The sequence below is a fragment of the Sciurus vulgaris genome (assembly GCF_902686455.1).
Source record: "Sciurus vulgaris genome assembly, chromosome: 10".
Classification (NCBI taxonomy): domain Eukaryota; kingdom Metazoa; phylum Chordata; class Mammalia; order Rodentia; family Sciuridae; genus Sciurus; species Sciurus vulgaris.
In genome coordinates, this window is record NC_136470.1 from 128763802 (window position 1) to 128787541 (window position 23740).

The 23740-nt window shown below is 35.0% G+C and overlaps 1 protein-coding gene across 1 annotated transcript in view; it reads right to left on the bottom strand.

Moving 5' to 3' along the window:
- Positions 1–23740, bottom strand: part of XRN1 (5'-3' exoribonuclease 1) — a 118181-nt gene that overhangs the window by 37633 nt on the left and 56808 nt on the right. Inside the window, 10 exon segments of the mRNA XM_079101069.1 lie at positions 1052–1147; positions 3210–3417; positions 5226–5295; positions 11870–12002; positions 12107–12163; positions 15728–15863; positions 16243–16332; positions 19622–19768; positions 20255–20370; positions 22901–22999. Of these exon segments, the coding sequence (XP_078957195.1) occupies positions 1052–1147; positions 3210–3417; positions 5226–5295; positions 11870–12002; positions 12107–12163; positions 15728–15863; positions 16243–16332; positions 19622–19768; positions 20255–20370; positions 22901–22999 (1152 nt within the window).

Sequence of the window (23740 nt, forward strand, 5' to 3'; positions counted from 1 at the left end):
GCTCTACCTCCGAGCAAAACCCTGAATCCCACCCTCACTTTTTATGCCTGTTTTACCATTACTCTCCAGCTCTGATAATGCCACCATTACTACAGGACATTGAAACAGATGAGGCACTACTGGTTTATAGACTGAAAGAACATTCTTTTTTGACCCAAACTGAGAAGTTAGGATTGTAATTAGCAGAAATTAACACTTTACCCTTTTAATTTCTTTGAGATTATTCTTCTAGCACCATTTCTTTGCTCTTTTGTTTTACAGTGCTGTGGAGTGAACCCAGGGCCTTATGAATGTTAGGTTAGCTCTATCACTGAGCTACACTCTCAGCCCTCTTTCCTCTTCTTGTCTTTATAAAGGAATATAAATTTGCTCATTCATATTTAAGAAAACCAACTTCTAGCATAAGATTATACATTCAAGTGGAGAAATATAAGTTAATGCCATTAAACCCTTCATTGAATTTAAAATATAGCTATTGTGAATTTTTAAGTAGCTTTCCAAAAAATCCAAAACTGATTTACAAGAAAAATGTACTCTCACTTACAGGTCCAAAAATTTATTATGTCTCAAAAGAATTACCAAAATTCATAATCAAAACTGTCATTTTCTATTTTAGGAGATTTCAGGAGAAATTTTTAAGTATTGCAAAGGTAAAAGAAAAATAAATCCTTTCTTAAAAATGAATTGTTTGGTGGGGGGGGGAGGAAAAAAATAACAGAATGAATCAAACACCATTACCCTATGTAAATGTATGATTACACAAATGGTATGCCTCTACTTCATGTACAAACAGAGAAACAAGTTGTGCCCCATTTGTTTACAAAAAAAAAGTAAAAAAAAAAAAAAAAGTACAGCACTCAGATTAGTGACTTTAAAAAAAAATGAATTGTTCGGGCTGGGGTTCTGGCTCAGTGGTAGAGTGCTTGACTGGCATGTGTGGAGCACTGGGTTCGATTCTCAGCACTGCATATAAATAAATGAATAAAAATAAAGGTTTATCAACATCTAAAAGTTTTAAAAATGAATTGTTGAACAAACAAAGAATACTAACCTTCTCTCGTATAGTTGGCTGGAACTGCTGAATTTTTCCAGATCCTTGTAAGGACTGCCAAATGTTGCAAAATTCATCATCATCTCTAGTAGGTGCCTAGTGAAGCACAAACAATTTCTTAAGAAAATTAAACAGGACCAAGGTTCATATGAAAAATGAAACTTATTAAAATTATTTAGTGATAGGTGGGATATTTACTTGCATTATTTGAAATCCTTGATTTTTTTTTTTTTTCCTAGAGCTCAGCTCAGTAATTATGAAAGTACTCTACTGGAATGAAACTGGTCATTTTAAATATGGAAATGTTTTGAAAGGGTTTAGTGAGAAAATAAAGCACAACAAATACTATAAAAGATTATACTTGGGTCAGGGATATAGCTCAGTTGGTAGAGAAGTTGGTAGAGAGCTTGCCTGTCAAGCACAAGGCCCTGAGTTCAATCCCCGGCATTGCCAAAAAAAAAAAAAAAAAAAAAAAAAATGTACTCAATCAATATCAATCATATCCTCCAATAGATTTTTTTTTCTCTTCTAACATACTAGTATATAATCTCATTTATACTGACATCTAAAGATTTTGTTTTAAAAATCTCCATTTTACACGAAAGTAATATTGGTAAATTTAAAAATTAGCTATTATGGTAAATTGATTTAATGCAGATTAAGATTCTGAAAAAACTTGCTTCAAAATTTAAACAGCAGTTACTTATGCTACTTGAGAGATTTTTGCTTGTGCTTCCTTTGTTATCATCTAATTATGTGTTTTTCAGTTGGTCTACAATATACATATACTTTTTGGTTTTAAAAAAATGTGGTTAAGCCTAAGAATTGGGGCCATGAATTAAAAACAGTTCAATGTTTCAGAAAAGATAACTCAGTTTTTGTGTCCAGAAAGATAAAGAAAATCATCCATGGATTATATGGTGGGAACTTGAAAGCTGCTTTTGACAAATGGGACCTCCCTTTGGACTTTCCAATTTCTATCATTCAGAGCAGATAGCAGAGGACATTTGGATTATGTAAGAACAAATTTAAATGATAATTTGGAAAGTAAATATAAAAAACTGACATTCTCAAGTTCATTCTTTCAATTCATGTAGTTTTGTAAAATATATGTTGAGCCTAGTACCTCACACGTGCTAGGCAAGTATTCTACCACTAAGTTACAATCCCAGTTCAAAGTTATTTTATTTTTAATAGAACTAATTTAATAGCAGCAGAATGCTTTCTTTCCTTCTTCTTCCTTTTTTTTGTGGTAGAGGGATTAAACCCAGGGACCTCTTGCTTTAAGCAAGTATTCTCCCACTGAGCTACATCTCCAGCCCTTCTTAAAAATTTTTAAATCTTGAGACAGTTTCAATAAATTGCCCAGAGGGCCTTGAACTTGTGATCCTCCTGACAGCCTTTGGAAGAGCTGGGCAGCAGCATTCTTTACTAGCCCACTATCTTTTTTTTTTTTTTTTAATTGTAAACAAATGGGATACATGTTGTTTCTCTGTTTGTACATGGAGTAGAGGCATACCATTTGTGTAATCATAAATTTACATAGGGTAATGCTGTTTGATTCATTGTTATTTTTTCCCTTCCCCCCACCCCTCCCACCCCTTTTCCCTCTATACAGTCCTTCCTTCCTCCATTCTTGCCCCCCATCCCTAACCCTAACTCTAACCCTAACACTAACCCCTCCCACTCCCCATTATGTATCATTATCCACTTATCAGTAAGATCATTCATCCTTTGGCTTTTTGCGATTGGCTTATCTCACTTAGCATGATATTCTCCAATTTCATCCATTTGCCTGCAAATGCCATAATTTTATCATTCTTTATGGCTGAGTAATATTCCATTGTGTGTGTGTGTATATATATATATACACACACCACAGTTTCTTTATCCATTCATTGTTGAAGGGCATCTAGGTTGGTTCCACAATCTGGCTATTGTGAACTGAGCAGCTATGAACATTGATGTGGCTGTATCTCTGTAGTATGCTGATTTTAAGTCCTTTGTAGCCCACTATCTTAAAACAACTTTGGAATTGATTTGAACCATACTTTTTAAATAAAAAAGAAAACTAAGTCAAATTAAATTCCAATTAGAAAGTCTGCCATGATTGGTGATTCTGGGAGGAAGGAGACAAATTCCACACTGCCAGACTTACTTGAGTAGGAACAAAAAGGGACTGAGGAGAATGGTTGAGGCCTCCCAAATGCGAGGAGGAAACTGATGGATTTGAGCTACAGTAATTGGCGGCTGGCTGTGGTTTCACAATGGCTGTCAACTTCTGATTTCCTGTTTCAGAGCGACTCCCATGAGAAAGGTTCACCAAGGCACTTGTTGGCAGTCGATAACCTCTACCAGGTGAGCACCTAAAAGGAAAATGGTGTATCACGATCAAAAGGAAACAACACTAAATATGCTTAGGGAGAAGAACCAAATAATTCTGGAGTAGACAATCTATCATCAGAAGTAATAAGCATTAGTTTTTTGTTTTTTCGGTCCTGAGGATTAAACCCAGGGGTTCAATTTTCTTTACATTTAAAAATAAAAAAAATTGAGACAGGGTCTTACTAGGTTGCCGAGGCTGGCCTTGAACTTGTGAACCTCCTGCCTTAGCCTCTGAGTCACTGGGATTACAGGTGTGTGCCACCATACCCAGCAAAAGTACATAGTTCTTTTATAAGAAATCTTCTTAACTGCAAGGTTGCTATAAAAAACCTATTTTTATGAGAACTACACTTAGTAAAGATTCTGGGGCTGGGGTTGTGGCTCAGTGGTAGAGTGCTTGCCTAGCATGTGTGAGGCACTGGGTTCAATTCTCAGCACTACATAAATAAATGAATGAAAATAAAGATCTAAAAAAAAATATATAAAAAAAAGATTCTGTATTATGAAAACCAGTATTCTATAGGCAGTTAATCTTTTATATAGCCTTCTATCAGTGAAAAAATCCACTGCCCTTAACTAGGAGAGGGAAAAAAGACACTGAGGGATAAAAACATAAAAATGAACTAAAACTATTTTCAAAGGTTAGTTGGTTAAAATTACTAGTAATCAGACATTTTTATGAAAAATAAAATCAAATAAGGATCTAGATTCTGTTGCTGCATTTAAAGAGTATAGGAAGGAAGGTCTTTGGGCAATAAGTATACTCAGGTTTCTTTTTCTTTTTTGTGCTTCTGGGGATCAAATGCAGGGCCTAGAGCCTGCTAGTTAAGTGCTCTACCACTGAGTTATAAACCCAGCCCATATTTGAGTTTCAAAACAATAATAGCATCTTGAAGGGGACCACTTAGTATGAGGACTGAAGATTGTGATTGCCAGGAGGCTAAGCAACAATAATCTAAAAATTTTAAATACCCATTGACCATAATAGAAGAGGAAACTGAGCTAGATTCACTTTAGTCTTCTAGCTGATTTTAGAAGGGCAAAAGGAAAACTAAAGGAATTTATTTTATCCTTACATACCTAGTAAAATAGGATATTGATGGTCAGATGTTTTTCACTAACTTACCCAAGGTTAGTTTAAGTGAGAGAGTGCATACTTTCTAATACACTATGGTGCCTCTATACAATCATGATCTTTCCCATAACTTTAAACTTTGAGTTAGAATGATCTCATAATGAATTCAAGTCTTACTCATGTTAACTCAAAAATAATTCAAGCCTTGTTCCTTAAAGCTGCTAGTTTAGCCATCTTGGTCCTTTCCTTAGTCAGGTTTCTCAAGGGTTACCTCCATTTCCTGTCTCCACTACACCTGCCATTAACTCCTCAAACCACTCCTATCTGGACCACAACTCTACTAAAAGACTTACAAGTTATTGCATTTAACTATTTCTCAAGTTATTAACCACAGATGTCCTTTGTTGTATGTGCTCTTTTTTTGTCTTTCTGAGCACTCTTCACTATTCCTTCTTCTCCCAGTTAACTACTATTCATTTCTCCTTCCACACTCTTGTTACATTTTAATTAAAAAATTAACACTGTAATTAGTTGCTTAATTATCTCTCACACTAAAATTCAAACTCTGTAAGGGCAGAAAGCATGTATGTCTTATTCACTGTTATATCCCTAGTAGTAAGTATGGTATACTACATACACTATGAACTAAACTACGCAAATCAGAGGTCACATGGACATAGTCACAGAATGAAACTATTATGTGGAAATACAAACCTTATTGTTAAGCCTCCAGGAAATTCTTCATCAAATAATACTTCAAACAGTACATCAGCTTCTCTATTAGCTGTTGAAAGAGAGAGACTAAAATTCATATGATGAAAAATCAGATAAGTTTTACAGTACTCAGAAGAGTTATTTTTAAAATTCATATAAAATATTCTGGATACAAAGAATGATATAATAATACAATGCCTGAGAAGACCACTGTACCCCAATTCCCAACTAGGTAACCACTATCTTCAATTTGACAGTTATGAATCTTATACTTTTTCTTTTTTGCAGTGCTGGGTATTGAAACCAGAGCCTTGGGCATGCTAGGCAAGTGTTCTACCACTGAGCTAAAGGCATTTCTTATGTACACATGTTAAGATGTAGTATTGCTTTCCAAGTTTTAAAACATATACATGCTATTACAGATAACATATTCTTATCTGGTTCCTTTTTTTTTTCCCCTAACAGTTTTACTGAGGTATAAGTAAAATAGGATAAATTGCCCATATTTAAATAATATGAATATGAGTTTTACCATAAGGAATTAATTATGAAGCCATCACAAATAATCACTACAAAAGTTTCTTGTTTCCTTTTGTAATTTACACCTCCCTCCCCAGGAAACCACTAAAAGTCTGCTGTCACCATAGATTAGTTTGTATTTCTAAATTTTTACATAAATAAAATAATCATAGAGTACATATTCCTATTTTGTCTGGCTCTTTCAGCAAAATTATTCTGAGTGTCATTCTTATTGTATGTATCAGTAGTTTTTCTTTTTATTGTTTGAGAAATATTTCATTGTACAGTATCTAACAATTTATCTACTCACTTGTTGATAGGCATTTCTGGCCATTATACAAAAAGCGGCTTCAAAGATTCATGAACAAGACCTTGTTTGTGTTTAAGCCTTCATTTCCTTGTGTAAGCCTCTAGGAATGGAACAGCTATGAAATAGTTGGTTTTTATGGTAGATGCATGTTTAACAGTTTTTTTAAGAATCTACTTTCCAAAGTGGTTGTATCATTTTACATCCCTACTGGCAATGCAGGTGAGTTCTAGTTGCTCCATAATATTGCTAACAGGTTTTTTGTTTTTTTTTTTTTAAACTAACATTTGATATGATAACTCTTTAAATTTCTTTTTTTTTTTTTTTTTTTTGGTACTGGTGTCTGGGGGTTGAACCCAGGGCCTTGTGTATGGCAGGCAAGTACTCTACCACTAAGCTCTATCCCCAGCTCTTCTTGTGGATTTAATTTACATGTCTTAATAACTAATGGAGTTGAACATCTTTTCATGTTTCTGCCATATATATCTTCTGTGATAAAATATCTATTCTGCTATTTTCTTTAAAATACTAAGTTGTTCAGCACTCAGCTGTAAAAATCATATATTCTAAAAACAAGTCTTTTGTTGGATGCATGACTTGCTAATTTTTTTTTGTATGTGGTTGGTTGTCTTTTCATTTCTGTAGTAAAGTCTTTTTGTCATTGTTGTTTTTGGTACTGGGGATTGAACCTAGGTCTTTGTGCATGCTAGGAAAGTGCTCTACTACCAAGTTACATCCCCAGCCCTTTTAATTTTGAGACAAGTTATTGCAAAGTTGCCCAGGCAGGCCTTGGGTTTGTGATCTTCCTGCCTCTGTCTCCTGAGTTGCTGGGTTTATAGGACTGTGCTACCATGTCTGGTTTGTAGCAGTGTCTTTGAAGAGAAAACATCTTTTATTTTCATGAAATCCAAATGATCAATATTTTCTTTTATATGTCAGGCTTAGATTCTATATGCTATTTAAGATATGTTTAATAAATTCTAGGTTATTAATATTTTTCCTAGATGTTTTTATAATTTTACCTCTTACATTTAAGTCCCTGATTCATTTTAAACTAATTTCTGTAGAAGGTGTAAAGTAAGGGTTTATTATTTCATTTTTTGCTACAGTGGTCTAATTATTCCAGTGTCATTTGTTGAAGAGATTATCCCTTTTCCATTCAGCTGCCTTGGCACCTTCATTAAAAAAAAATTGACCATAAATATATAGGTCTGCTTCTGAAGTCTAATTCTATTCCACTAATCCACACAAAGTCTGTTTTTATGCCAATCTACACTGTTTTCCATTATTCAAGCTTCATACATTTTGCAATCAGGTAGCATAAATTTTTCAATTTTGTTCTTTTTTTTTCAAATTGGTTTTGCAAGTCTAGTCTTTGGTTCCTATATAAATTTTAAAAATCAGCTTGTTGATTTCTACAAAACAGGCCGATAAGCACACCTGTAATTTTAGCTTCTGGGGAGGCTAGGACAGGAGGATCAAAAGTTCAAGGTCAGCCTTGGCAACTTAGTGAGACCCTGTCTCAAAACAGAACAAAAGAAAAACAAAAAGGGCTAAGAATGTAGCTTAGTATTAAAGTGCCTGCTCAGCACATGTGTGAGTTCTTGGGTTCAATTCTCAGTACCAACAAAAAGAAAAAAAAAATATGAAAACAATGTAATTAATTTCTTGTTGAATTCGGATCCTGCTTTTCTTTGTTACAAATAAGCATTAGAGATGTGTCAGGGCTCATATCAAATGGAGTCTTTCTTTTGAAAATAATTAGGATGAAAATATAATATAAAAGAATCACTGATCAATGTTATTTAATGAATTGTCCCTATTTTACTTAAAGTCATCCCATGTTCACTAGAAGGTACTACACTTTGGGAGCCACTTGTCTAAGATACTCATATTGGTTGATTTTTACGTCTGAACCTGGTTAGGCTGTGGTGTCCAACTGTTTGGTTAAATACTCTTATAGAGTTGCCATGAAACTACTTTTAAGCTGTGACATATTTAAGTTAGTAAACTTTGAGCAAAGCAGATTACCCTTCATAATCCGTGTGGGTCTCATCTCAGTAGTTGAAAGCCAAAAGAGAAAAGATTTGGGATCTCAAGAAGGAGGAAATTCTGCCTCCAGACTCAAGACTGCAAGATCAACTCTTGCTAGAATTTCCAGCCTGCTGGTATGGCCTGAAATTTTGGAGTTGCCAGTCTTCATAGTTAAATTAGCCAATTTCTTAAAATCAATCAGTCAGCCAATCTTCATTCAACCAGTTTTATATCTGTGGAGAAGACTATACAATATCTGCCACCATATGACTCAGCTATACTACTCCTTGGTATTTATCCTAAAGAATTAAAATAATCATACTACAGTGATACATGCGTGTCCATATTTAGAGCAGCGCAATTCATACTAGCCAAACTATGGAATCAGCCTAGGTGTTCATCAATGGATGAATGGATAAAGAAAATGTGGTATGTATACACAATGAAGTTTTATTTAGCCATAAAGAAAAATGAAGTTAAGTCATTTGCAGGAAAATGGATGGAACTTGAGACCATTATATCAAGTAAAATAAAGTCAAATTCAGAAAGTAAAGGGTTGTATATTTTTTCTTATATGTGGAGCCTGGAGAGGAGAAAAGAAAAGAAAGGTGGGGAGGAGGTGGAGATCATGAAAATCAAAGGAGATCAGCAGAGGAAAGCGACTAAGAGGTAGGAGAAGGGGAGAGAGTGGGGAAGTCCTGGGGAGTGATACTGACCAAATTCTACTGTTATATTGTGTGCATGTATGAATATGTAGCAACAAATCCCATCATTATATACAATTATAATGCACCAAAAATGTGGAAACAAATGACTATGCAATAAATGATACTAACTAGCCTCTCATGAGTACTGTCTCCCAACCTGGTGCTTCATTGCCCAGTTGAAACCAGGTAGTGAGAGTTCACCTATCTGGGGCTGGGGATATAGCTCAGTTGGTAGAGTGCTTGCCTTGCATGCAGAAGGTCCTGGGTTCAGTTCCCAGTACCACCAAAAAATAAAAAAATAAGAGTTCATCTCTCTGTATCTTTCAACTGGTACTGTTACCTAAAATTCAAATTCAAGAAACTAAGACTGAATAGGGCAGAAGTTTTCTCCTCTGAAGGCTAAGTCTTAAGACACAACTTTAGGTTCCCCTTCCTGTTTGAGGGCTACTTCCTGAGAAGATTATAGATGAGAGGATTGTTGACATTCAGCTGAGGTAGAAATGAAAAATATCCCCCTCACCATGCCATGTGCACAGCAGACATGCTTAATTAATGCCAGCCCTTCTATACTCAGCACAGATGCAGCCTTAAAATCCTTTTGAAGGGCTGGGTTGTGGCTCAGTGGTGGAGCGTTTACCTAGCATGTGAGAGGTACTGGGTTTGATTCTCAGCACTGCACACAAAGAAAATAAAAGGTCCATCAACAACTACAAAATAATAATAAAAAAAATCTTTCTCAAGACAAAATCCCAAAAGGCTGCTATTATTGAGAGGAGTTGGCAGAAGAAAGGAAACTTTTACTCTCTGAGGTCTTATCAGGACAACTAATTAAAGCACAATCCATAAACTCAATATCTGAACAGCAGACAGAGGGCATTTGCTTCATAATACTCCTGTAGCTGAAAAGACATCCAAGAAATAAAAAATAAAACAATAAAAAATAAAAAAAAGGAAAAAAAAAAAAATAAAAAAAAGTCTCTTTTAGAGGTAAGTGGGCAGAGAAAATTCAAAAAGGACCTGCAAATGGAAAATGTAGAGAACCACTGCTTAAAGTAAGGTAGAGGGAGCTGGGGAGATAGCTTAGGTGGTAGAGTGCTTGCCTTGCAAACTTGAGGCCCTGGGTTTGATCCCCAGCACTGCCAAAAACCAAAAACTAAAAAACAAACAAACAAAAAAAAACAAATGAAAGTAAGGTAGGAATCAGGGGAAAGAGTTCAAATTCCAGCTCTTCTACACTTATCTATGTAAATATGGGCAAATTATTTAATCTCTCAGGTAAAGAAATAATATCCATCTCCCAGGTGGTTGTGAAGGTTAAGTACCTGGCACATTATTGATACTAAATTTGCCTGCAGCCTGCCTGTTCTTCCTTTTGGGATGGTGAGACCAGGAGGTTGAGTGCCTGGCCAAAACACCTAGAAACCACTTTGGACATGGGAACTCACGCAAGAGATCTTATTAACAGGCAGAGTGTCTCCCTGCAGGGTGAGAGAGAGAAAATGAGAGGAAAAGAGAGAGAGTGAAAGCCAGAAGGACAGAGCATGAAAGTGAGGAGGAGAAAGAGAGAAAATGGCGGGGGAGATATTCTTAAGTAGTTCGCAGGCTAATAACAGACCGATGACTGATGAGAATGTTCACAGGCTGACAAACTGGACCAATGACTGTGGAGAATGTTCACAGACTAACAAGTGGACCAATAGCTGGCTGGGATATTCACAGACTGACAATTTGGGTTGTAAAATGGTGTGGGGGGAGGGAGAATAATAGCAGATATGAGCCAACACCTGGGACATGGACAGTGCTGCAGAGTCCCCAGGTTCCTGGGCACCTGATTTGATGCTTCATGTTGGGGTTGTTTTTGGAATCTGTGCCATAAAGTCGCTCACTCCAGGGATCTCTTTGGGATACATTTAGAACCTTAGATGTGTCCTCGTCTTTCACTCTCCTCTTCCTTTGTTTTTCTTTTTTTTTTTTTTTTTCCAGTACTTGGTATTGAACCCAGAGGCACGTTACCCTGAGTTACATTTCCAGTTCTTTTATTTTTTACTTTGAGATGGGGGTCTCACAAAATTACTCAGGCTGGCCTCAAACTTGTGAGCCTTTTGCCTCAGTCTCCTAAGTCACTGGGATTATGGGTGTGTACCATCCCCCACATTTCCTTTTTAAATTTTGGTAAAAATACAACACAGGGGCTGGGGATGTAGTTCAGTGGTAGAGCAAGTACTCAGCAGGCAAAATGTCCTGGGTTCAATCTCTAGCACCAAAATAAAACAAAAAAATATAAAAACACATAAAATTTACCATTTTAGCCATTTTAAAGTGCACAGTACAGTAGTGCTAACTTCATGCACATTACTGTTCAACAGATTGACAGTTCTGTTCTATATAATCTAGTTATATTAACAACATTTAAATTAATATACAAATTTAATTTTCTCAAGTCTTCAAATGTAAATAATGTCATGTTTGTTTATTTCTTCATAGAATCCTAGATATAACAATGGAAATTAAAGCTCTGAGCGAGATTAGACAAAGTTTAAAGGCTGGGCTCAGTGGCATAGGCCTGTAATCCCAGTGGCTCCGGAGGCTACAGTAGGAGGATTTTGAGTTCAAAGCCAGCCTCAGGAACTTAGGGAGACCCTGTCTCTAAATAAAATATAAAAAAGGGCTGAAGATGTGGCTCAGTGGTTAAGGACCTCTGGGTTCAATTTCCAGTAACAAAAAAAAAAGTTGAAGGAGAAGCTGTGAAAATTTCCTCTTAGTTTCATAAAAGCATATGTTTATCCTCAAAGATCTTATATAACTTTACTGTGATAAATAAAAACTACCAAATTTTTGACAGCTCCATCTCAACTTCCCCATTTTAACTACGTCTTAGATGATTAAACAGACAAAAAAGGAGAATTTTCTGACAAATACAATGTAGAAAGAAAAAAAAATTTCCAAAAAGCTACAGCAATAAAAGGATTTAGTTTTTTCTTGTTATATATATTTTTTCTGCATAGATATGAAAAACACACAAATTTGTGCTTTACTATGTAAGTGTAGCTGAAGACTCATCAAGTATTGAGACATACCCCCTTTGATTCCTATGATGGTGCCCCGGAGGCCAACTGGAACTGAAAAGTTCTCTCTCACGTTAACGACACGGTCAAAGAGACGAAATTCTGCATCCCGATCAGGAATGACTCCATGTTGTTGTTCTAAAGGCTGAAAAGAAGAGAGTCATTAATTCTCACTAAAAGTTTTTCTAATATATTGAAAACATTTTCAGAGTAAAAGCATCTGCTTTAAATTCTTTGATAGGAACTTACTCTGTACAGCAAATGAGGCTTCACTGTCACTCGTACTTTCTTATTATTCTTTCTTTGCTGAGGAAAGAAGAAAAATCTTTATATGTAAAATTATAAAGGCAGTATTCACTACTTCAACATTTCTGAAGTTTATAGAGCCAAAAATAAAAAACAAAAGAGCTTATAAAGCCAAATGAAATGATTAATTTTAAGACTATCCAGGGCTGGGGTTGTGGCTCAGTGGTAGAGTGCTTGCCTGGCATGTGTAAGGCCCTGGGTTCGACAATCAGCACTACATATAAATAAATAAAAAATTCATTGATGACTAAAAAATATATATATTAAAAAAAGAATATCCAAAGTTCTGCAGGGGGAATAAAATAAACATTTACAAAATACTTATAAGCCTAAATTATTATTTAAAAATTTTTAAAAGTAGAACATAGAAAAATGCAAAGTTATAAGTACATAGCCAGACGAATTTTTTTAAGTACGTCTGTGTGTATCGACACCCAATCCGAGAAACAAACACCTTTACTTAAGCACGAGAAACCCTCTCTAGCCCCCTTCTATTTACTAGCCTTCCCCAAAGAAAACTTACTTCTAACACAAAAGATTAGATTATTTTGAACTTTATATAAGTGCTGTCTTATTCAAATGACTTTTTTCTTCTCTAAAAAGAATTATAGGGAATGCCAGTAAAGACTTTTATCCAAGAAAGAAAGGTATAAAGTATTATCTGTGAGAACACCATGGGTTTTGTGGGTATTTATAAAAAGTAAGCTTGAATTAATTTGACAAAATGTTTGCCTTTTGGATGTATTGTGAAATTTGATGTTTGAAACTTTGGAATATCTACAGAATGCTGGAAGAAGAGTTTTTTCCTGTCCTTTTTACTTTTTTGTTCTGTGAACTACGCTTTAAGCATTAGCTTCCTTCCATCTGTAGGAGGGCAGTAATATTACCTGTTCTAGCTAATAAAACAGTGGGAATAATTTCTATCCACTGCATTCCATAAAATACTAAGTTTTTAAAACAGTAAGTACTAACCTAATTTGAAAATGGCAGCAGTTCTATGTTTAGATCTATATTTAGAACGTTGCTTTTGTAAATAAGGACAAGAGAACATCCAACAGTCCTCAAGAAGCACCCGTGAACTATGGAGTTCATGCATTTACATAGTATAAGTGCTCAAGTCTTTAAACAGTATCTATTTTATCTATTCTGTCAATAAATATTTGTTAAGTTACATTTATGTGCTATGTATTGATTGATCAAAGTGCTAGGAATAAAGTGGTGAACTGTTTAGTTAAGATAGTCATAACAGAAACAAAATAGGGGCTGGGGATGTTCAGCTCCACTGGGAATGTTAAGCCCATTAGAGTTCTGCCTTTCAATTTTATCTTGGGATAGGGTGTTGCTAAATTGCCCAACTTGCTAAATTGGCCTCAAACTTGCAATCCTCCTGCATCAGCCTCCCAAATCACTGGGATTATAGGCATGTGCCACTGGCCCTGTCCATAATATGTTTGAGGGCTGACGGCAAAAAGCATTAAAAAAAAAAAAAAAAAAAGGAGCAGGGAAGAGAGATGGGCAATATGGGGAGACAATGCCATTTTAATATGGTAAATAGTGACGGTCATGTTGATAAGGTTTCTATGTTTTCAGCCCACAGCAGGATAGATGGATTTACAGACTGAAGCAAGAGGAGTATCATAAGAGATTTTAAGGAGCTAAAAAAATATATTACACACCTGGAGTACTACACTGGAAAAAACAACCCAAAGGCTCTACTATAGTCATAGGCATTATTATACCATAGCCTTGATCAGGGAACATTTTTCTCAAACTTCATTCAGAAGGTACAGCTTAGTTGTGGAGCACCTACCTAAACTCATGAGGCCTTGGGTTTGCTCCAGCACCTACCCCCAAACCCCTTTAAACTCTTAGCTCTGAGCTTTATAATTTTCCCCAAAAAGAAAAAAGAGCCATTTAATGGTGATTTGCTAGACTGTAATCACAGAAAATTCAAGCAATAATAAGAATAATTACAATAGTAGATAATGATTATTAGGCATTAATAGTAGGTAGGCATTATTAAAAGGAATTTACATGTATTAACATGTATTGTGATGATCTTATGAGGTAGGTACTCTTTTATTCCCATTTACCAATGAGGAAATAGAGGCATGAAAAAGGCTAAACTTTTTTTTTCTCCTGAATTGGGGCTTGGACCCAGGGCTTCCTGCATGATGTACAAGGGTTCTACCATGGATGAATAAATAAAAATTTATAAATATCAAAAGAGGAATTCAAACTGAGAGCACTGGAGATAGCATGGGTACAGGTCTTAACTCTACTATTAGTTCAAAAAAGCGAGTACCATGCTAGCGAAGCAATCATTTTAATAAAAAAGGCTAATTTGTTAAAAATAAGGTATTTTAAAAATGCAGTAAAATCAATCCATTTTCTATTGTACCACGATAGAAGACTAAAGTAGATAAAATATGTAAGTCTACTACAGAAGTTTGCTGCTTTGAAAAAAGCAAAATATAAGGAAGGAAAGAGAAAGTAGGATTTCAAAAATTCTTGATAAGTGAATGAGTGTGAGTGAGAAAAGTGCATTTTGTCTTTATTTATTTGCTTATTTTTGGCACTGGGGATTGAACCCAGGGGTCTCTATCACCTATGCAGTTCATTGTATTTTTTAGGGTTTTCCTAAATAGTCAGACATGAACTTGAACTTGTGATCCTACCAAGTCACTGGGATTACTGGCATGTATCAGCCTGCCAAGCTCAAAAGCACATTTATTTATTTATTTATTTATTTTGGTACTAGGGGTTGAACTCAGGGGTGCTTAACCATCAAGCCATATTTCCAGGCCATCCACCCTGCTTTTAAAAGACAGGATCTCATTAAGTTACTTGTAGTCTTGTTAAGTTGCTGAAATCCTCCTGCCTCAGCCTTACCAGCCACTGGTATAGGCATGTGCAAGTATGCACTGCCAAAAGTACAGTAGTAATTTTATAAAAGTTAATTAAATAGATTTTTATGTTCTATAAACATTTGAATTGTACCTTTAAAGAATGTAGTTATTAGGAGAGAAAGAAATTAAGATTAATTATTTCTCAATCACAAACTTTCTATCATGACTATAATCATAAAATATTAACTCTTAAAACTGGCAATAGCCAGGCACAGTGGTACACACTTGTAATCCCAGTGGCTTGGGAGGCTAAGGCAGGAGGATTTTGAGTTCAAATCCAGCCTCAGCAAAAAGCAAGGTGCTAAGCAACTCAGTGAGACCCTGACTCTAAATGAAACATAAAACAGGGCTGGGGATGTGGCTCAGTGGTCAAGTGCCCCTGAGTTCAATCCCTGGTAACTTGGAAACACTACAGAGACAAAATTTAAATGCTATGGCTTTTGTATATTAAAAGTATATTTATATTTGTTCAGATGAATTTACTAATGCCATTGGAAATGGTTAGAATGCTTTGTAAAATTATAAAATTATTTTATATTATTAGAATCATTGAGCATATATTAGATGGTTGAAACAACTGAATTATCTGTAAAACAAAACACAGTACATTTAACTTAAAATTTCATCAATAATTCTGGTTATTGAAAGTTGGTACCTTGCACTTTTCAACTTCTTCCTCAATTTTCTCAACAATAGCTGCATCCAGAATTTGTAAATCACAAGAAGAACGAGACAAAGTACTGACAGGATGTCCTTTTAGCCAAGTAATAATTTCTTGAACTTTCTCTGCACTATAACAACAACAAAACAACAACAAAATATTTTCCACACTTATTAAGACTTTCTGAGGGCTTATATTAAAGAGATGATATAAACTTTCTGAGAACTGTGGCAAATTTATAATTAATAATTAGTAAACAATTATGGCTAATTATAAATTAACAAAATGGACATGTTCTCTCAATAAAAAATCCAGAATAAAATTAATTTAAAATTATTTATTGACATTAACAAAATAAAATTTCTATTGCACTATTAGAGGAAAAATGAAACAATACCAAACAAAACAAAAAGGGGTATCATGAGAACTTTTTGATAAATTAGGGTGTACCCTTCAATGGAATCACGAAGTTGACATATGAGGCAATAAATACCATAAATCTTGCTTACCCATTCTCATTTTCTCCAGGCCAAATGTCATCTTCATAGAACACATCCTCTTGGCTATTTTTGGCTATATAACTAAATAGTTCTGGTGCTCTAGTCAAACAAACAAGCAAAAATATTGCTTTAAAACTGTATATGGCTCATTTCCCATAAATTTCCATGAAATAATTTCAGATCCTGAGGGGACATGTAACATTACTGAGGGTTTATTATTATGGGATATTATTAATAAGGAATATAGACTGAATGATTTGAAAGCCAGAGTATACCTATACCTTTGAAAAACTCCCCCTGGCTGAGGGAAGAGATCCCTAAACTTATAAAATATTTCAGTTATGACTCCAATTCTTCTTTGATTACAAAGACAAGTTGTAAGTAGACAAAAATAATACTTGTAAGCTCATTTTCTAATGTTTTCAACAAAGCTGGAGCACTCCACAATACAGTAGATCAAAATGGATTAAAAGTTTCTTCTGATATTTTTCAAAACTCCACTTCTTTCTGAATAGTGCAGGATTTTCAGGTACATGTAAGCATACTGAACACATGTGACCATTAAGTACAAAGAAGCCTATATACCTAGAAACACAGATGAAGACAGAAGCAGAGTACCTGATGGCATATAAGAAGTGTTAACAAAATTCAGAAATTGGAAACTGGGTGGTGAGTGTTACAGGATTTCAGACAGGAATAAGCTGAATCCTTGACTCCCAGTAGGGGAAGTCACAAATAAGCAATTTCAGCCAATCACAAAAAAGGTCTAAATGCTTTTTTCTTTATGTTTTATAGAGTGTGCTTAAGAAAAAGCATCCTCTTATTTTCAGTTCAAACTCTCCTAGTTTGTGAACTGTTCTTTTGTAGCATCTCTTTTCCTTGGTTCATTTCCAGAATACTAGTAGTCAATTTTGTCCCCCACATCCATTGTGCAAGGAAAAGTCTGGAGGATTAGCTCTTGAGCCTTCTACTACTGAATAACACAAAAACAAAATACAAGAAGCAAGAATCATAAAACTCTGCAAAAGCTCAGGAATTATGGGCTTCAGATACACTTGAAAGTTGTAGCATGGATTGATTATAATAGGATTTTAGTTGAAAATGTATGTAACAAGTAGTTATACAGTCATGTGGTGGTTACTTGCCTACCAGCCACGCAGAAGACCTGTAGTTTATATTTTGGAGAGGTCAAATAGGAGATACCCTAACCTTAGGTATACCAGACTCAGGCAGTTGGGAGGTGGTGGCAAGGTGCCATGCTGAAAACAGGATTAATGAAACTATAAGTACTATATAATGCATCACCAGGAAGCAGGATGTCCCTAGGGATCAGACTCTGAGACCTCCATGCAAGAAGTACAGTAGAAAGTGCTTGTAGAATTAACACCTGTGGAAGGGTAAAGAGAGGAAGGAAGCAGAACTAAGCACAGGGAGGAACTGAGCTGTGATTAACTCTTGAATTCCTTGGCCAAACCTATAAAGATCTCAAACTGGCATGACCCTTCAGACTTGTCCTGAACTGGAGTCATCAGGCTGCCTGGGCCTCACCCCTCCTTCCAGGTCAGGCATTGGATCTGTGGCTACTGTAGAAAGGGGATGCAACTTTAGGCAATTCTTGAAAAGGGCTTGCGGCTGAGAGCTGTCAGCAGCCTTACTGCTGTCAGGGAACAGGGTCATTCAGTCTTGAAGAGAGATGTGAGGGGTGTATCACAGTACCACTTGCTAGTGAGGCCTTTTTCCCTGGTTTATTTCCAAAAACTAGCAGTTAGTTTTGTTGCCCACATCTACAGTACAAGGAAAAGGCTGGAGGATATCTCTCTGGGAAAATTAGCCAAAGAGAAAAGAAATATATATGGAGTGATACTAGGAGGTCCTTTTCAGAAATAGCAAAGTCCCATGTGACAAGTCCCCTTCAAGTACATTTTCAAAATTCTGAGGGAAAATAATCTCAAATCCAGGCAAGCTATCAATCAAGGGTAGGAGAAGAATAAAGGTATTTCCTGATACTCAAGCTTTCTCAGAAAGCTACTAGAGTTAAATGCTCCATCAAAATGGAATCATAAACAAGAAGAGAATATGGTGTGGGAGCCAGAAAAAAAGAAGGCATCCTATACAGAGGGATGGTGAAGGGAAATTCCTAGGATGACAGTAAAGGGAAATTCCAGAGTAAGAGCTGTGCAACAGCCCTAGAGAGCAATCAGTGCTCCAACATAGCAGGAAAACCAAGGTTCTAGGGAGAAGTCTCTAAGAAGAAAATGGAATTCAGAGATCCATGATCTGTTTGATAGCATTGAGTTTTAAAGCTATGGCACAGTTTAAGGTTGAATTATTTATGTAAATATAAATAATAAATAAAAAAGCATGAGAGAAAGTAAAAATATGTACAAGAAAGGAAATAAAATAATATTCTACAAGGTCCGGCTGTGAATATTTATTTTATCATAATCAAATAAACCTTAAATATAGATTTAATAAAAAAATTGTGATAAAACTTCATCAAGAGGAAGAACTTGTATGCCTGTGGGGAAGTCAGGAAATGGGGAAAGATCAAAGCTCAATTAGAAGTCTCTCCAATTAGCTGAATGGCTGGGCATGGTGGCACGCATCCGTAATCCTCATGGCTCAGGAGGCTGACGCAGGAGGATTGTAAATTCAAAGCCAGCCTCAGCAACTTAGCAAAGCCCTAAGCAACTTAGTGAGACGCTGTCTCAAAATAAAACATACAAAAGGTTGGGGATGTGGCTCAGTGGTTAGGTGCCCCTGGGTTCAATCCCAAAACAAAAAATCAAAAACCAAGTAAACAAAAAATCAAATGAAATGAATGGAAAAAAGGCCATTTAAACATGACCTTTTGAAGAAATATGAAAATGAATGGAAGAAACAATCTAAATTTTTGAAGATGGAGGATTGAAGCGATGTATCTACAAGTCAAGGAACATAAGCTTTAAGAAGCTACAAGGCAGGCACTTCCCTATTGCCTTCAGAGGGACTACTGCTCTGTTGACATCTTGATTCAGGTTACCAGAACCGTGAGACAATGAGATCATGTTGGTTAAGCCACTCAGTTTATGATACTTTGTTAGAGGAGTCCTAGAAATCCTCAAATGTAAGGGCTCCTCAAATACAAGGTCAGAAACAAACCAGTGGAATAGAAAAGAACTTGTGAATCAGAAGCTTGCATATTTCTGTAAGTCTTTTGTCATTAAGTAACTCAGTTAACATTTACTAAAGAAAATGTTAACATGTTTACTAAAGGAATGTTAACACAAATGTACTGCTGAACATTTTCCTAAAGGAATTATTTTTCTAAAACTGGTATAAGCAAGTCAAAATGAACAGTATATTCGTAAGTTTTTGTATGTCTAGTAGAACTCTGCTGGACACTTACCTCTCTAAGTACTCTGCAAGAAGTTGTTCTGCTGCAGATGAATACATCCATTCACTTCCAACTTTCTTAGTATATCCGGGTACCTCCTCATTTTTCTTGTTGAATTTGAGGTTTAAACCCACATTTGCTTTATGGTCTCCATGAGGGCTAAATTTAAACCGCACACACAAACACACATACAAATTTTAAAAATTTGTTCAAGCGGTAAAATGTTTTCCTTTCTACTCTTTTTATGTTCTATATTTTAATTATGGTTATTTCCAATAAGCAGAAATTGAAAAACTAGAGGAAAGGCTTCAAAACCCAAATCAACAAAGTATGTAAATAAATTATGTAATTAGAAGAAAATGAAATAACAAAATGCAAGGAAATATATATATTGAGGTTCCACACACACCCTCTGATACCTTTTTTCAAGGTTCAATTTATTAGCTGCTATAACATAAAAGCTATCTTTACAACCATCTAAAACACGCCATTCAGATAAAAGATCACCATCAGAGGAAGTGATGCACAATTTTAAAAGAAAATTCACAGCAATTAATAAGAAAATAAATATTGAAATACTAGGCATTTAATCTTTATCACTTATTTTTCTGCCACTTTAAGTACATTTTTCTAATGAAAACTTACTTTCTTCTAGATCCTCTTCCAATAAAAATACTTCCTGTAAACCTTGAAACAAGGTATCCACTCACTCCAAGGCGACTGGCCAATACATATCCTGGGTTGTACTTTATAGAATATTTCTTTAAATATAAAAACAAAAATGTCAATTATGGAAACACAAATTTAGATTAAATATTATTTCTTTACCTTTAAAATTTGGAGATAATCAAGACATCACTAACCATTGGATTGTGGCAATATAAGGATTCTCATTTAGATCCATTTCCCCTTTTTTTGAAAGGAACTGAAGGCAGAATTTTTCTGCTCCTCTCTTTTTCTCCTTAAAGGACAGAATTCCCAAGGATGGATGAAAGGGGGAGGAAATATACAGTTTGTGAAACTGTCTTAAGAAATAAAACTACTGTAAGTACTAAATGGCAAACTCCACAGGTTAAGAATTTTTTACAAACTTATTTTCATATTCCAAACAGGGCCAAGTAAAGTACTAGGGATAAAATGAGACCTTAACAATTATCATGCTGAATTAAAACACAAGTTTGTCAACAAAATAATTGCAACTGAGCAAAATTCAAAGTGTTTTTCATATATGGATGTTATATTCTTTTCCCCTAAATATTTACCAAAGTAATATGTATAGGCTCATAATTAATAAAGTCAATGAAATATAAACTTAAATTTGTATAGGGGAGAAACCATAAAGATTGTCAAATTAACAAAAAGAAGTAATGGTGGCACATGCCTATAATCCCAGTGACTCCAGAGGCTGAGGCAGGAGGATAGCAAGTTTGAGGCCAGACTTGGCAATTTAGCGAGACCCTGTCTCAAAATAAAAAATAAAAAGGACTGGGAATGTAGCTCAGTGATTTCGCAGCCCTGTGTTCAATCCCCAGTACCATATAAACCAAACAACCCCCCAAAAAACAGATGATATAATTTTTAACCAGGATCAATTCACAAATCCAGTACCAACTATCATATATTCCTTTTATAATATATATAGAAATAACATTCATTTTTATACATATACTAATTATAAGAATAGTTTATATTCTCAAATTATGCTCATATCTGATATGAATATCAGGAAATTTTACTACCAGCAAAAACCAAATTTCTAGAGATTGGTGAGGAATTAAATCAGCTACCATTATTTTATTGATCATATTTACAATGACACCCCTCACCCCACAATGAACAACTGTTCTTGATGGCCTGGAATATAAAGTTACTATAAGCAAGTAAAGAATATAACATTTTTTTTTCCCATAAAGAACACCATCAGATTTAGAATAATACAAATCATGTATGTGTCCAGAATAGTTTGGAAGAATCAAGGTAGTATTTATAAGTAGTACCACTTTTCTAATAAGCATTTAGAAATGTGTCATGGCACATTGAATTATAGTAATGGATTGGATAGGCTACTGGTACTTAGTTCCCAGGGGCCAAAGATGTCAACAGTGCTTCCACATACAGAAGAGTCCTATTTACATAATTCCTATAGATATATAATTGTCCCGCTTCAAATACAAACAGTACTCCTTTTGAGAAATGCTGGACTATGCTATAATTAAAATGATCACAAATAACCTTTAAATCATAAACTATACAGCTGAGAAGGTTGGGGTAGAGGAAGATAGAGACTTGAGTGAAAATCTTAAAAAGGCAGGTAAAGAGGACAGGAAGTATACTGGAGAAGGTATGCTGACAAGCTGTAAGCGGGCAGGCTCTTCTGGATCTACAAGCCAGGGATGAAGCAACACAGGTTCTGCTAACCTCACCAACTCTCAGAACAAAGTTTCAGTTTTTCTGTCTACTGAGTCACTCTACTGGTTTCCTGACTACACTGTCTAAATTCTTTCTCCTATAGGGACCTGAAGATAAGGGTTTATTAAAAAAAAAAAATTTTTTTAGGGAAATCTCTGCTTTCTATATATAAAGTTTTCTGATGGTGTGTTGACACTTAATGTCTTTAAATTTACTTCACAGGATATAAAGCCTTGGATTTTACCATTATGAAAAAATAAAAGCAAAAGCAGCAATAGCTGGTTGATGGCAAATTAATTTCAGTCAAATTAATTATTTGGTCATTAATAAGAATAAATGATAGTTATCAGAAACTTTCCCATATTTTAACAGGGGAAGAGGAGGCCAGTTTTTGGAGAAAAAGTCCTAAAAAAGAATGCACGGAATTTAAATTCAGTTTCCCAATATTCTTTAGGATTGAGACTGTCCCTTTTAGCTGAGTAGATAAATACACTTCATAGAAAGGCTGCTGGCCACTGTAACTAAAAATGCAGGCTTTGAATTATTATAAATTAATAAGGGGATTTCAGTGCCTTTTTGTCTCTACATGAGGGCTGGAGGTATAGCTTCCTGGCAGAGCATTTGCTTAGCATGCATGAGGTCCTGGGTTTCATCTCCAGAACTGCTGAAAATAAAAAAAATTTTTTTTTTTTTTTTTTTTTTTTAGTGCTAGGGATCAAACCCAGGGACTTGTACATGCTAGATTAACTGAAATTTTGAGCACAAATTTCACACTTATTCTTAAAATATTTGAAATAAATTTTAAAAAGGTTGCAAAAATATTCTAACGTTTTAAAAGTTTAATGATACTCTAGAAGAAGCAACATGAACTACTATACTCACATGCTGGTTCTGTATTAGAGCGTCAAGATTGGGCTCACACGGAATGCTGAAAACCACACGAATCCTACCTTCTGTAATCACATCACTTGAATCTTGAACCTACAGGAAAATAAAAAAAAAACTACTCAGTATGTTTTAGTTTCTTTGTTACATTTTATTTTTCTATTTATTTGAATGGTATTATTTCCAAAATATGCTATGACAATAAAATTCAACAGTGGAAATTCTCTTGGAATTTTTAAGTGGATGTGGTAATATTTTAAGCTTGAGTCATTTTATTCTTTTATTTTTATTTTATTAATCATTCTTTTAAAATTAACTTATTTGCAAATAATTTTAAAGAACCAAAAAGTAACAAAAGTAAAAATAGCATGAAGAACACTTTAAAACTTTGGCCCAGATTCACCTATTAACATTATAAAGAAAAGGTCTTTAACATTTGTGTACTGCGTATATGTTTACATAGCAATATATTCCTGTTCTATATATATCATTTTTGCCTTCATCTGTTTTTGCATACAACATATCCCTTAAGCTCTAAATATTTCAGAGTCTAGTTCCAAAGAAATAAATTTATTGCAAAACCACAATAGTTATTAAGTATGTAAATTTAATACTCTTTTTTAAAAAATTTTTTAGTTGTCGATGGACCTTTATTTCATGTATTTATTTATATGCGGTGCTGAGGATCAAACCCAGTGCTTCACACATGCTAGGCAAGTGCTCTACCACTGAGCCACAACCACAGCCCAATACTCTTTTATCTAAGCAACTGTTCACATTCCATTTTGACAGCTGACCTTGATGTCCTACATGGAATTCTTTTCTCCCTGTTTTATA